This window comes from Hoplias malabaricus, chromosome 16 (assembly GCF_029633855.1).
Source record: "Hoplias malabaricus isolate fHopMal1 chromosome 16, fHopMal1.hap1, whole genome shotgun sequence".
In the NCBI taxonomy this organism is placed as follows: domain Eukaryota; kingdom Metazoa; phylum Chordata; class Actinopteri; order Characiformes; family Erythrinidae; genus Hoplias; species Hoplias malabaricus.
Window position 1 is genome coordinate 21,397,932 of NC_089815.1, and position 15,261 is coordinate 21,413,192.

The following is a 15,261-nucleotide window of genomic DNA, read 5'->3' on the forward strand; positions in this document are numbered from 1 at the left end:
ACACACTCTATCAGATTTAGAGGATAAGTCAGAGACACTAGCTCATCTGTTGCTGCACAGATTATGTAAATCACACTCTAGACACGATGCTGTTGGCCGAATATTGTTGGTTGGTGGACGATTCTCAGTCCAGCTTTGATTCTAAGGGCTTTAAAAAATTCCAGTAGCACTGCTGTGTCTGATCCACTCATACCATCACACCATCACTACGACAATGTCACTGCAGAGCTGAGAATGCTTATGTATGGTTATTGTATATAATAAAGGTTTGGAAGTGCTTGTGTGTGTGTGTGTGTGTGTGTGTGTGTGTGTGTGTATTTATTAACTCCACTGGCTGGTTTTTAGCTTGTCCCCAATCTGTTTGTTAGGGAGTGTAAGTGAGTAACTCCACACATTGCTGTGTGTGCGTGTGCGTGTGTGTGTGTTACCTCGCAGGTGATCAGTGTTCCGCTGCTTGTCTGGGGGTAGATAAGGCAGGATCCATTCCTCGCCTGGATCTGGGGTCTAGATCGATGCTCAGATTGAGCTGTTCTCTCCCTGTCTCCTGCCCAGCTGAGTTTTGCGATTGATACTGATAATTAAAACAGCAGTAGCTAATTACTTCAGAGGGTTCAGTTGTCGTGTGTGTGTGTGTGTGTGTGTGTACGTGTGTGCATATACGTAGAAGTGGAATGTGTAAAGATTAAAACCTTTGGAAAGAACTGCTCATGTATTATTGATGGCTGTGCTTTGAAGGAGGAGGCTAGAATAAGCATGCTGGCTTAAGAAGGGTTAAATGGAGCCGGGATATTGTGTGTCTGTTTATGTGTTTGCACACGAGAGAGGGGACAGTGTGAGAGAGAGAGAGAGAGAGAGAGAGAGAGAGAGTGAGAGAGAGAGAGAGAGAGAGAGAGAGAGAGAGAGAGAGAGAGTGAGAGAGAGAGAGAGAGAGAGAGAGAGAGAGAGATAGCAGTGGTAAACAGGGCTGTCAAAAGCCACAGGCTCCTTTAAACTCCATCTTTATCCCCCCAACCCCCTCTATATTTCATTTCTACTCCCTTTCTTTTTCTTCTCTCTCTGTATCTTGTTTTTTTTTTGTCATCTTTCCTCTGTCCCTCACTTTTTTGTCTCTTTCTCTCTTGCTTCTTTCATCTCTCTCTGCATCTATCTCTTCCTTTCTCTGTCTCTTAGCCCTCTCTCTTTTCTATTCTACTCCATCTCTTCCTTTTCTTTCTCTGTCCCCACTCTCTCTCTCTCTCTCTCTCTCTCTCTCTCTCTCTCTCTTTCACTCTCTCTCTCTCTCTCTCTCTCTCTCTCTCTCTCTCTCTCTCTCTCTCTCTCTCTCTTTTCTCTCTCTCTCTCTGGCAGGCGGGTGATTGACGGCCTGAGGGTTTTAATGGGCACTGGAGAGCGGGAGAGCCGAGGTCTGGGTTGTCATGGCAACAAGGCGAGCGGACTTTTTGCTGCTCTACCTGAGAGCAGTGGAGTCGCGCTGGCTCTGTATGAGTGTGTGTGTGTGTGTGTGTGTGTGTGTGTGTGTGTGTGAGTGTGTGTGTGTGTATATATGTGTGTGTGTGTGTGTGTATGTGTGTGTTCATCAACAACTGCTGTTCCCATCATTCTTTGCAGCCTACTGCCACCGGTCCATTCTGCCTCGCTTCTTTTGCGGCATTTGGCGCTGTACGATCGACCATCTCTGCGGCTCTTGTTTTTAAATTCGAATCTCTGGAGTCCCTCTCTTTCTCCCTTTCTGTCTTTCCCTCTGTTTCCATTTTCAGTGCGTTGTCTTAGAACCACCAGCATACAGTGAAGTGGACAAGTATATAACACTGAGTCTATAGCAACTTCTGAAGAAAAATTCCCTGTGTGACCCTTACACACACACACACACACATATACATACAGACACTCACACATGCACAAGCACTCACTTTTCCCATTTACCACACTCCCAATGGCTCCAAGCCAGTTGAAATACAGGCTTCTTACCACGTTTGCATATTTCACACTTAATGCAAGGTTAGGACTTAAGAACAGCTTGAATATGTGTGTGTGTGTGTGTGTGTGTGTGTGTGTGCATGCTCCAGTTGGAATTTTGGTCACAACTTCTTCTATACACCTGCAGGCCTCATCTCTTCACACTCCCTCACCAGCGGCAGGAGTTTGGGGGCAAAAGTATGCTCAGGGTGCTCAGGGAAACCTCTCTCTTGCTCTGTGTGTGTGTGTGTGTGTGTGTGTGTGTGTGTGTGTGTGTGTGTGTGTGTGTGTGTGTGTGTGTGTGTGTGTGTGTGTGTGTGTGTAACCCTAACCTTTGGCCTCTGGGTCAGTTGTTTGTGTCTGGGCTGTGAGGGTTAGCCATGCTGAGACTGTTTGCTCACTCTGGACCCAGGCAAGTGAGGGAGAGAGGTGCAGCGAGGGAGGAAGAGAGGGATCTGGTTACAGAGGGCCCCGGGGCACTGCTAATGTGCCCTGACTCTCCCCAGCCTGGGAAATCTGTACTTTTGGGGGAGGGCACCGTTCATGCACCCTTGCATCTGAGATGGCTTTCTGGCTTCCTCCAAGGCTTGTCCAGAGCCCTGCTTCTTTAGATTTGCGCTGGAGCTACTTTGGAGCTAATTTAGCAATAACTTACTCACTTCATCGTACCTAAATTATTTGAGTCGTTTTAAATGGACAGAATGGTTCCTGATAACATAACACATGCGGTTATCTGTAATAATTAAAACAAAGGTTTACTAGAAGCTTTTATCTTCCACCGTGAGAAGCCAGTTCAACACTGTGGGTCTGAAAAGACGTGTAACTGTCAAGATTTCTTAATGAGAAAAACAAACAATAATCAAACTAGCTAGGGTTCTAAGAGCAGTGCTCTGACCGCCCCAGACCTCAGCATCACTGAATGTGTTCAGGAGTAGTGGTAGTGTTGCACTGGTACGAGACACTGGATCAGACACAGCAATGGTGCTGGAGTTGTGAACACTGTCCACTTTGTTACAACGCCAAAGGTTTGATGTCTATCAGAAATCAGTTGTAGCAGCCATTTTGAAGTCTGGATTTTGTCCAAACATTTATCCATTTTAGGATCAATTCCATTATAAATGAACAAACTATTCATGCTTATTATAACTTAGTAAATTGTTTGTTATTATTTTGTAAATATCTGGTACCTATTAAGGTACATTTATTTACATTGTTTGTACCTGTTTAGTACCTTTTTCCTGAGATTGTAGGTGAGTGGGTTGTTAATTAGTCATTTAAATAACCAGTTGGTGGTGTTTGTTTCTGTCTTCCAGAGTGCAGCAGCAGCCCCCAGTCCTGTAATGGGTAACATGCCTCCGAACGATGGCATGCCAGGCGGGCCCATGCCTCCCGGCTTCTTTCAAGTAAGTCCAGCGTTCTTCCCCCACAGTATACAGTTCTCTTTCTGCTTTCCTCTACATTTTCTAGCCCCTTTAGCTCCTGTAATTGCTTTCCAGATGTTTCCCTCAGAACTTTCTTCTCTGTCTATCTTTCCTCGTTCTGTGTCTGAATCAGCCCTAGCTGTCATGACAGACCCAGTTGAGTAAGAATGTCCATTGGTTAAGGACTGCTGCAGGCTCTCTGGGCACTAACTGAAGACCTCAGTGAATGAGCTTTAGGTTGAAGAATGTTTTGAAATCTATTAGCCGTAGTAAAGATGTGCTTGGTTAAGTGCAAGACCAGCCCAAGACTGTGGACCAGTTTAAGACCAAGACTGATATACTGTTATGGTTTCAAAAACGTTTTCTTTGACACCAAGGTTGATTTTTAAATTGTTTGGTGGAGTCATTTAAAAGTGGGCTTTACCTCTACAGAATAATTTTATCAGTATTATTTGTATTATGGGCGGCACGGTGGCGCAGCAGGTAGTGTCACAGTCACACAGCTCCAGGGACCTGGAGGTTGTGGGTTTGATTTCCACTCCGGGTGAATATCTGTGAGGAGTTGGTGTTTTCTCCCCGTGTCCGCGTGGGTTTCCTCCAGGTGCTCCGGTTTCCTCCCACAGTCTAAAAACACACGTTGGTAGGTGGATTGGTGACTCCAGAGTGTGTGTGTGTCTGTGTTGCCCTGTGAAGGACTGGCGCCCTCTCCAGGGTGTATTCCCACCTTGCGCTCTGGACCCACTGTGCCCCTGAACTGGATAAGCCGTTACAGATAATGAATGAATGAATATTTGTATTATGAATATTTGCTCTAAGCTTTGTACTACCTAAAATTTGTCGCAACAGGTAGTGCCACTGTCACACAGCTCCAAGGTCCTGGGGTTGTGGGTTTGAGGCTCACCTCAGGTGACCCTCTGTGAGATGTGTTCTCCCCTTGTCTGTGTAGGTGCCCTACAGATACTCTAGGTGTCTCCCACAGTCCAACAAAACATGTTGGTAGGTCGATTGGCTATTCAAAAGTATGTATTATTTATGTGTCAGTATGTATGAATGTGCAAGTGTGTGGTGCCCTGTGATGGACTGGCCCCCCCATGCAGGGTGTGTTCCTGCCTTGTGCCCAGTGATTTCAGGTAGACTCCAGACCCAGCACAACCCTGAAGTGAGCAAGTTTAGAGACAATGAATGAATGAATGACTCTATGTTAGAGCTGTGCCATTCCGTATCTTTCGCGATTGTGATAATAGTGATATTATGACTTGTTTACATAATGATGTCATGCCTACGTTCTTTACATGAGTCGTTTAGGCACCGTGAAGTGTGGTGGAAAGTGGTTCTGAGGCGGAGGAATTTGCTTCAATAAAAGGGATGTGATCTCAGTCTTGTGGAGGTGGTTTGATTACAAAATATCCGATGTACAATAAACCGTGTTTTTGTGTTAGAATATAATTAATTTACTAGAATTAATTATATATTTGAAGGCGGCACGGTGGCGCAGCAGGTAGTGTCGCAGTCACACAGCTCCAGGGACCTGGAGGTTGTGGGTTCGATTCCCGCTCCGGGTGACTGTCTGTGAGGAGTTGGTGTGTTGTCTGCGCGGGTTTCCTCCGGGTGCTCCGGTTTCCTCCCACAGTCCAAAAACACACGTTGGTAGGTGGATTGGCGACTCAAAAGTGTTCGTAGGTGTGAGTGAGTGTGTGTTGCCCTGTGAATAACTGGCGCCCCCTCCAGGGTGTATTTCCACCTTGTGCCCAATGATTCCAGGTAGGCCCTGGACCCACCGTGACCCTGAATTGGATAAGCGCTTACAGATAATGAATGAATGATTATATATTTATTATTTTAAATTAATATATCATTTATTTTGTGGCAATAGTGTGTTCACGAAATTAACATATGTATTTTTCACTGTTTGTCATATCACCATAATACCCTGAAATATTGTGATATTATTTTAGGGCCATATCGCCCACCCCTACTCTACTTAGTAATATTGAGTCCCAAAGTTTGTCACTATATGATGATATTCACCCTTCATTTGTGTAAATAACATTTTAAGGAAGATGTAGAAAAGAGTGTTTTCATGGTTTGAGTTTGTATTTTTTTTGTATTATTTAGATCTAGGTGAATATTTTGGCAGTTCATATCATCACACCTTCAGCTTAACCCAACATGTGTAGCCTTGCTTGGAGGATTTCTCATCACTGCGAGTGTGAGGTAGAATATTGGTAGAAACATGGTTTTATATGAATTCTACTCTACATGAAGTTCTTATCTGTGTCTGCACTGGATGCTTTGGCCTCCAGTTTTAATAATTCAGTCAGTTGTTCAGATTGAACCAATGGTTTTTTCACAGTCGTAAAATATAACCAAGGCAGCTGTGTGATGTGCTGGCTGGAGGTATGGCAACAACATTTGCAATCATTTTTATGTGAAAGCAACAGATCTGTATAAGTTTAAGAACGTAAGAATTTATATTTTCAGAACAGCACTTTTACAGGAGATGGAAAAATTCTCCTAATTAATTCATTCTGTTGTTGCTTGTATCTAAGCTTTTGTCACATAAGCTTTTGCTCACTCTGTCAGCGAGCCTCAGGATGGTCGGGGCGTCTTCTGAGATAGAGTGTGGGGCCAACACACTGGGCAGCATAATGGACAGAAGGAGAACACCAGCCACTCAGAATATTTACATCAACTACAGATACAGGGAGATACAGGTGTGGCCATCATTCCCACACAAAGAATGAAGCTAATTGTGCTCTATAGGATGACTGACCTTGTATAGCTGAGGCATCACTAGGGATTAAACTCACTATCTGCAGATGAGATAAGGCCATTACCTGGACCTCTGCTGGGAATGTGTAGCGTAACAGAAGTATTTACACAATTTTTGTTTATTTTTATTGTTTTGTTTTTTGTTTGTTTGTTATTTGTGTCAGGTTCAATGGTCCCTGAGGGCAACCCCTGTCCACTGTGTGTGTTGTCAGACTCAAAGTTGGTGTTGGGTAGGTGCAGCGTGCATGTGGCAAGATCAGATAGAGAGGCAGCATCTTCTGTGAGCCGAGGAGGAGAGCGTTAATGTTGCATGAGCTGTGATCATAGGGGAGAGTATCTGACTGTGTTGCGTGAGTGACATTGCTTTCCATAAATAGAGCCTGTGTGCATTAGAGAGAGAGAGAGAGAGAGAGAGAGAGAGAGCAAGAGAGAGAGAGAGAGTGAGAGAGAGAGAGAGAGAGAGAGAGAGAGAGAGAGAATAAAAAAAATGCAGGAGGTCCTTTGCCACTGTTCTCCCCTGCAACAATTTCCTTCTATCCTGTTCCTCTTGGTATGGTAGCTACCCAAGAAAAAGAGTGAGAGAGAGAGAGAGAGAGAGAGAGAGAGAGAGAGAGAGATAGAGAGAGAGAGAGAGGCATGAAAGAACAAGTAAAGCAGAAGCACAAGAGGGGAAGAAAAGCAAGTGAGTAACAGAGATAAGGGTGAGGTAAAAGAAGAAGAGTAAAGAAATGGAGCGAGAGTAAAGGAATGAGAGAGAGAGAGAGAGAGAGAGAGAGAGAGAGAGAGAGAGAGAGAGAAAGCGAGAGAGTGTTTCAGTCCAACACGACACCAATTATATCTTGGCATATTTTCATACTGGCCAGTACATCACCCTTTCACACCTTTCACAAACTAGCGCAGTATATCTCTCTCTCTCTCTCTCTCTCTGGCTTTTTTTCTCAGCCTGAATCAGTCATGTTAATAATGATGCTGGTGCTGGTGTATATTGTTAGTGGTAGTCTCAGACTCCGTTTGTGATATATTTTGAGGTGAAACGCAACACTGAGTGCTCGCTTTGAAAACTGCTGTGTTTTGGTCTCTCCTGATCATTCTTCCATTGCACATTTGCCTACTTCAAATCCTTCTCTCTTTTTTTATTGATCTCACTTCTTTCTTATAGTGTTTGAGAAGTTTCTTTGTTTTGTCACCTTTCAGAATTCCCATAGGCTCCAAAGTGGGCTAAATGCAAAGCAGGACCAACACAGGAACATAGTTAAGAGCAAGAGGCCCAAACAAGAACATAACCAAATTGAGCAGTTAGCATTCTCCTGAAAGCGCACTTAGCTGTTGTTCAATTGTATCGGCTGCAGTTTGAAAACATAGTTATGCCTGATATCAAGTGTTGGAGAAAGAATGTGCTAGCCTTTAAAGCTGATTTATACTTCTGCGTTTACTCTACGCAAGAGCCCTTCGCCGTTGCGAGAGTTTATACTTCTGCGTTGGTGTCTGTGTTGCTCTGCAATTACACTGCCACACCACTAGGGCTGAACCTCAAACATCTTCCTCTGCACTCTGTAGTACACAATGTAGTGCTGCAGTAGAATTACTTTAATAAATCTTTACAGTGCACTATTTAGGGCGTAGGGCGTATTTGAGACAGAGCAGAGTTTACATGAGGTACCAAGAAAGCAACTAATACAACGTTGGCACATTTCTCCAGCGAGGTTCCTCTTCTCGTTGAGTTATTTTTTTCTGAAGACCTCCGTATTTTCCTTTTGTTCAAAACTTTTATTCCTCCCTGACGTCCACACCATGTTTGAGGAAATCTCTCGCTATAAATTTGCTGCTGTCTGTGTGTGGAGGAGAGGAGTTCATGTTCCTGTACTCCTTCGGTTTACCATAAACAATGTCCATCCGTCTTTTTTGTGACCAATCACAGTCGACGCGACGCATGGTTACATTTCTGGAGAGGTGCACATGAGGCTACGCCGTAGGCTACGAAGAGGGAGATTTCTAGAAGAGTGTGTATTTGCTCAAATCACTATGAATTGCTTGGTTTCCATCATAATTTAATTATGCAGAAATGTAAGAAAGACTACCACATACCACAGTCAGCAATGTGATTGGCTGAGATGTTCCAGGACGGTCTCTTTAAGTATTACTCTGCAGTATACATGTAACCTAGCAACAATGCCAGCACTTACAATACTTGCGAAGGGAGTGCTGGTGTCTGATAGCTCCCTTCCACCAATGTAGAACTGGTTTGGTTCCTGTTCACGCACTACATTTAAAATTTAAACAGTTCAGCACAGTTCCACCATCATAAATAGCTGCTGGAAACCGAAAGCTTCATTCTCAGCAGCAAACCAGTTCTTTGCTCTCTGATTTGAAAACAAAAGAAAAATCAGGAAATAAAACAGGGAAGTTGTGTGTTTTCTGTGCCAATATCTAACGTTACAGCTCCCCCTAGTTTTGCACTCTTCTTACAATATGCTATAAATACATTGGCAAAACATTTACATATTACCATCAATGACTGGGCTGCATTAATGTCATTTACGTGATTGGTTAAGATGCTCATTACATGCGATAGAGCATTCAATGAGTGGTTAGTTGAAGAGAGTCTTGAAAACTGCAATGTTATGCATTTGCTGTAATACAGAGGCAGATTAAGGTCATGTGGGTCCATGTATGTAAACATGGTAGTTTTATGTATGACTGAAGTTATGTATTAAATAAAGGCAATAACAACACCATGATATAATGTTATTAACAGAGAAGAGTAAATTAAAGCCTTAAGGGTTTCATATAAAATAAATTACACAATAGCAGTAACTACATTTAAGTGATGTAATAACTGCTATGAAAGTGCTAGGCTAGTTGTGAAGTTTCAGCGTATGAAGTATGAAATTTGTGTCCCACGGGGTCTGAGGGGTTAAATGTTGATAAAATTGCATGCGGACAATGTGTGCACACTTGCTTTGGCCCAGCCTACAGATATAATGGTGATAATTAACACAGGCGACCCCAGTCCTGCAGTGTAAGTTGTGTCGTCCTGAGAGAGAGGGAAGGAGGTTTAGGGGTCTACTGTGCCCCCAGCCCCCCTCCCCCACCCCACCCCAGACCTCCCTAATCTTTACCTCGCAGGCCCAGACTCACAGCAGCCTCCTGCAGTGTGAGAGAGAGAGGGAGAGAGAGAGAGAGAGAGAGAGAGAGAGAGAGAGAGAGCACAAAGCTCGCGAGCTGGCGTCTGGCCCGGATCTGTGATTTTTTTTTTCCCTCCGGTATAGCAGGGGTCGGCCTGCTTAATAATCCTCACGCCAAAACTCCACTGCAGCAGCTCCTCTCGGGAAGACAGAGGGGGAGAGAGAGAGGGAGGAAGAGGGTGGAAGAAACAGAGAATATTTCAACTTTTTAGCTGGCAGACAACAACATCTGAAATGGGTGGGTTTGTTTGAGGAGAGAAGGTGAGGATATTGCATCAGTCCCTTTCCTGTGAAAGCCCAGAAAAAAAAATCTCAGAGAACTCTGAGCAAGCAGGAGCCCAGGAGATTGAGAATTTCAGTCTTCTCCCCAGGTTGAGTGAACTAGACCTCCATCAAGGTTAAAAGGACTGGAGGATCTTGTTCGGGCTTGCTTCTGGGAGCCGGGGAGGTGTGATAGGTGCCACAGTGCTCTGCTGTTGTCCCGTTGACGCTCTCACCTCTGGAGACCAACTGACTGTTTAAGTTGATAGAGCTGTGTGGGCTGTATGTCTTTACGAATGTGTTTACAGAAAACACACAGTGCTTAAAGGTCATTAATGTGGCACTTTGATCTAGTCTTCTTCAGTCTCTACTGGTCTGGGGCAGGTGTTGTGTTCAGAGAGTGTGTAAAATGAATAGTTGTACAGTTACAATAACAACAGACAGTACATTTTCAGGTTAGTAGTTTTTGGGTAGATTTTGTGGAGAATAGAACTGACCTGTTTTGAAATGCAAGGTCAAAAAGATCATGGAGGTATGAGACCTTGGAAAGGGCATGAAGAAGAACTGCAAACAGGCCTCAGCAGAAAGCTAGTTTTGATCACAAACGAAGAAAAGTGAAAAAAAAACGGTTGTATTTTCAGTTTAACGTTGTGATGTGGATCTGAGAAAGATTTATTTACTTCACAGAGCTGCACTCCAGCCTGATCAAAAGTGGCAAGTCTGCTAACACGACCTCTACATTTTTGCCTTACGCTTTTACGTCTTTCTTTAAAAGCCATTTCCGCTGTACGTCACATTGTTTGTCCAAGAAATGGCAGCAGGTCTCGTCTGAGTGTACACACAGAGGCAACAATGAAATATGCATTGTGCTGTTGTGCTGTGCTTTGTTGTGTTCACTGCTTTGTGTCCACTGCATTCTGTCGGTAGTTACGGACTGCCTCCTAGTGGTTTTGAAGTGACGTTGCACTTTGCCGGAGTGCTTGGCCCCTGTGATTGCTACTGTCCTTTACTGCGCTGTCCCAGTAGGAATAGTGTGTGTGCTGTTCTTTCACAAGGCAGGAGGGGCTTCTGGAGATGGGCTTGTGGTTCCGTGCCAAGCCGTTATCTCCTTAGCTGGGTAGAAAATGATTTTATTAATTGCTTCATTTAGCACACACTCTCTCCCCGCCTTCCTCTACACACTCACCCACGCACGCGCGTACACGCACGCATACACACACACACACACACACACACACACACTCAAACCCACTCATGTTGTTCCTCTCTACAGGGCCGCATAGCAGGAGCAGGCAGCACCATAAAGGCCATATGCCTCGCCCATTCACTCATAATGGGCCTGGGTTAGAGGGAGGAGGAGGTGCAGCGCTGGTGGCTGGGTGGTGTGGAGCAAAGAGAGACAAGGGGCTGAAGCAGCTGCTTTACCCAGCAGGAGAGACTTGTGGCAGGGGAAGATCATAACACTCCCTGCCCCTTATAAACTGCAGCATTATTACGAGCCAGGGGAGCAAATCTGCGAAATCACAAGAAGTCGATCTGAGCAGGGATTTAAATTCACTTTAAATTCACTTTAATTCAGTTATAATTATTTCTAAAAATATACTGAATGCACAAATGTTGCTCAGCGGCCATTGTTAATAGCACATACGTAAACCAGTCTGTAGGTATATTTTAGACTTTCAGATACTTCCTCTAGTTCTAACAGCTCTAAGAGTGTGAACAGTTAAGTGAGTGAAACTTTTAACGAAAGTGATTCATTTTTTTGACACTTTTTTCCTGTGCACTGCTGTTCACACGTTTGAATTCATGTTGTAATGTGAAAGCTGTACAGTGGAAGATACATTTATAAAACAATATTAATATAAATGTCCAGTGTAACCTTTTTTTGTGTGTGTTTTTATAATAAAAACAACAAAACTGTGACATCCAGAGGGTCTACAGCAGGGCTTTTCCCTCTACACAGCATTGATCCCACTCGTCTAAAATCACAATATGATTGACTGAATAAAGCATCTCACCATCACAACATTGACTTGGTTGATGAGAATTACTCGTTGTTCACACTGTATTTAAAGAAACAGTACTCATTTGTTTCACCGTGATCTGTGTGTCCTTTAATGTATGTGCTCTGAAGTTGTACAGAAAGAAGGACACAGTGTTTATCTTTTAAGAGTTTCTATGCTCCAGTGTTCTTCTGTTGGACTATAGTTAAAAACTGGCTCATATGATGTCATTGGTCTGCCACAGAACCAACAGAGGGTCACAGAGTTAGTGATCTGCTTACGTCACTCACCTCAATAAAGACACTGCCTTCCAGCAAACTCAGCCTCTAAAGCATTGCTAGGAATGGAGTGGTTTATCAGGGGGAAGCTTGGGATGAAACGTTTTATACATATCCTCATTGACAAAACTCAGGTCAGCTCTGCCCTGACTTTACCAGCAGTGCACCAGTGGCATTCGAGACCTATAGAAATGACACTCGGGCTGTCCCCCTGCTCACGGCTGATGTGTTTTTTTTTAGCCAACCAGCGTTGGGTGCACTGTGGCAGCATAGAACATGGGTCATGGAGGTACAATGTGTGTGTGTGTGTGTGCATTTGTGTCCTTCGTATTATAGACTACAGTATAATTACTGGCTGTCACTCAGGTCTTGTTCACTGCAGGGGTGTCCAGACCCAGATTAGACTCAGGGGTTTCCCTGAGATTTGGGCTTGTGCTAGTGATCATTCTGTGATTCAATCCAGATTTCTGGGGCTTTTAAATAGTACATTCATTAATTCATTCATTATCTGTAACCCTTATCCAGTTCAGGGTCACGGTGGGTCCAGAGCCCTCCTGGAATCATTGGACGGAAGGCGGGAATACACCCTGGAGGGGGCGCCAGTCCTTCACAGGGCTAAATAGTACATTGCATTACTATATTAATATATATACACAATTAGATATGGGTGTGTGCTTATTCCATGGCATATCTTTAAGATTAATATAGATTTTTATGTATTAATTAATGAGTGGACAGTGCCTTTAGCACAGCCCTTAATAATAGAGGAGGCATGGTGGTGCAGCAGGTAGTGTCGTAGTCACACAACTCCAGGGACCTAGAGGTTGTGGGTTCGAGTCCCGCTTTGGTGTGTTCTCCCGGTGTCTGCGTGGGTTTCCTCTCTTGGTCCAAAACCACATGTTGGTAGGTGGATTGGCGACTCAAACGTGTCCATAGGTGTGTGTGTGTGTATCTCGCCCTGTGAAGGACTGGTGCCCCCTCCAGGTTGTGATTTCAGGACCCACCTTGACCCTGAATTGGATAAGTGGTTTCAGACAATGACTGCATGATTAAACAATTACTTCCGCTTCAGAAGCCTTAACCAATGAGGGAACTCTTTTTTGGCGTTATCTATCTGGATCACAACTGGAGATCTTCGTCTATGGCACATTCTTAGTCCTCATCAGGGTTGCGGTCGGTCTGGAGCCTACCCTTAATCATCAGACACAAGGCCCTGGTGGACCTGAACATTTGACAGTAACTTCAATGATATGATATTAAAAATAATATGATCAGTAGATCGTTGCATTTCTAGAAGGTTGTTGCTACGGGACGTGCGACTGATCCCATTCGCCTACATGTTGGGACCTGTCACACATTTGCAGGAGGACTGTCACTGGGGTGGTGTCTTTCACATCACTGGGTTCTTAAACTCAAGGGCAGTGTGTTTAGTTGGAGAACACGTCTGTACTATGTTCCATTGCAGTTGTAGGTTTTGAATGTGCACGGATTTCATTCCATTTTGCTTCAACTCCACACTTTTCATTTCATGTCTCTAGTTTGAAAAGTTATATTATGAAAACTTTCCAACATTCACCGTTCCCTGTGGGAAAAAAGAGATTGTAATGTAACCTTTAAGGTACACACAGCTGGATTTTAAGACCCTTGTTGTAGCTTTGAAGGTACATTTACAGTTTGCACCTTTGAAGATTGAAAATGCACCTGTAGAGTGCCCCTTTTTTTCTGACAGTGAAGTGTGCACAGCCTTAATGTTGGCTGCTTTTGGCCAAGCAGATCAGGGTGAGCGCCCATTTTTCCACACGTGAGCTTTGTACCACAGATGGAAGTGAGCAAATGGCTCTTGGTCATTATCTACACTGTAGGACCGCTTGATCCCTGGCTGCTTGTTGGACAGCGTTTATGCTGGAGGGCTTTACGGCTTCTAGTATTTTTCGAAGCCTTTAGTAATGCAATGACTCAGTCGCTGATCTTCTGATCTTCGGTTCTTCTGTGAAGTATTAAATCAGATAGGAGGCGATAGTACACAGCAGAAAATATGAAGTCTTTGCGAGTGTAATCATCTTAATCATCTTAGTCACTATTTAATTTCTTATTTGAAAATTGTTCTGAGGGTCTTGGAAGATCTAGACATTTTTGTTCTGGTGATAAAGTCATTTTTTAAGTGCTCTCTTTGTATTGGCAGATCATTTTGATTGTTTTATAGTGAGATTGTTGTACTTGATTATCTGTAACTGCTTATCCAGTTCAGGGTCACGGTGGGTCCAGAGCCTACCTGGAATCATTGGGCGCAAGGCAGGAATACACCCTGGAGGGGGCGCCAGTCCTTCACAGGGCGACACAGACACACAGACACATTCACTCACACACTCACACCTACGGGCACTTTTGAGTCACCAATCCACCTACCAACATGTGTTTTTGGACTGTGGGAGGAAACCGGAGCACCCAGAGGAAACCCACACGGACACAGGGAGAACACACCAACTCCTCACAGACAGTCACACGGAGCGGGAATAAAACCCACAACCTCCAGGTCCCTGGAGCTGTGTGACTGCGACACTCCCTGCTGCACCACCGTGCCACCTGTACTTGATATATTTATCCAAAATAAGTAAAAAGATCTAGTGAACAACCATAATAATCTTATAATGTCCTTACAACAATCTCAAAATTATAATATTAAATATATTGGTTAGATTTAAGACGATTTAACCTTTCTTTGTGAAGGTTGTTGGCTCACATAGAGTCATTCATTTATAGGGCTCCTCCTTTAGTAATCGCTTCTGGGGGTTTTTATAAGCAATCGCCACATAATGAGAAGTGCGGCTCTATTGACTTAACACAGCTTCACTCGTTCGTTGGTTGGCTTGGAAATGTGATTCCAGCCTGTACACGGACAAATTATAATCAGGCCTCATTTTCCATTTTCAAGTTTTATTTTTCTGCTCAAAATAATAAACTAAAATCTGGCATTTTTCATTTACATTTCTTTTTGCACTAATGCTGTTACAGATGAACAAAGACGTCTGCTATCTGGTATTTTATAACCATCCGAGAGAGTTTGAGCTTCACTGCATTTGAAACATCAATTGTAAAGAAGTTTATGGAAAACACAAAGCCATTGTGAGATTATTGTCAGCTGTTCGAGTTCATAATCTGCAACTAAAATGAGTTCTAATACCGTGGGATTATAAATAGAAAATCTGATTATTGCTATCTGGGCAATCTAATCACAGTAAGAGGCTAAAACCAGCTGCAAAATTGAAGTACGCCAACAGTTTGTAAACACAACCCCAGCATCCCCTTTAAACTGGTTTACAGCTGGAACACTACTCTTAGCTACAGGGAAGTTCATGACTGGGCTTGTGGTCTAGAATCAAGGATC

At 43.7% G+C, this 15,261-nt stretch overlaps 1 protein-coding gene across 1 annotated transcript in view; it reads left to right on the forward strand.

Annotated features, from left to right (window-relative positions):
• Positions 1-15,261, forward strand: part of ssbp4 (single stranded DNA binding protein 4) — an 89,871-nt gene that overhangs the window by 59,403 nt on the left and 15,207 nt on the right. Inside the window, exon 5 of the mRNA XM_066647326.1 lies at positions 3,270-3,359. Within this exon, the coding sequence (XP_066503423.1) occupies positions 3,270-3,359 (90 nt within the window). The remainder of the gene's footprint in view (positions 1-3,269; positions 3,360-15,261) is intronic.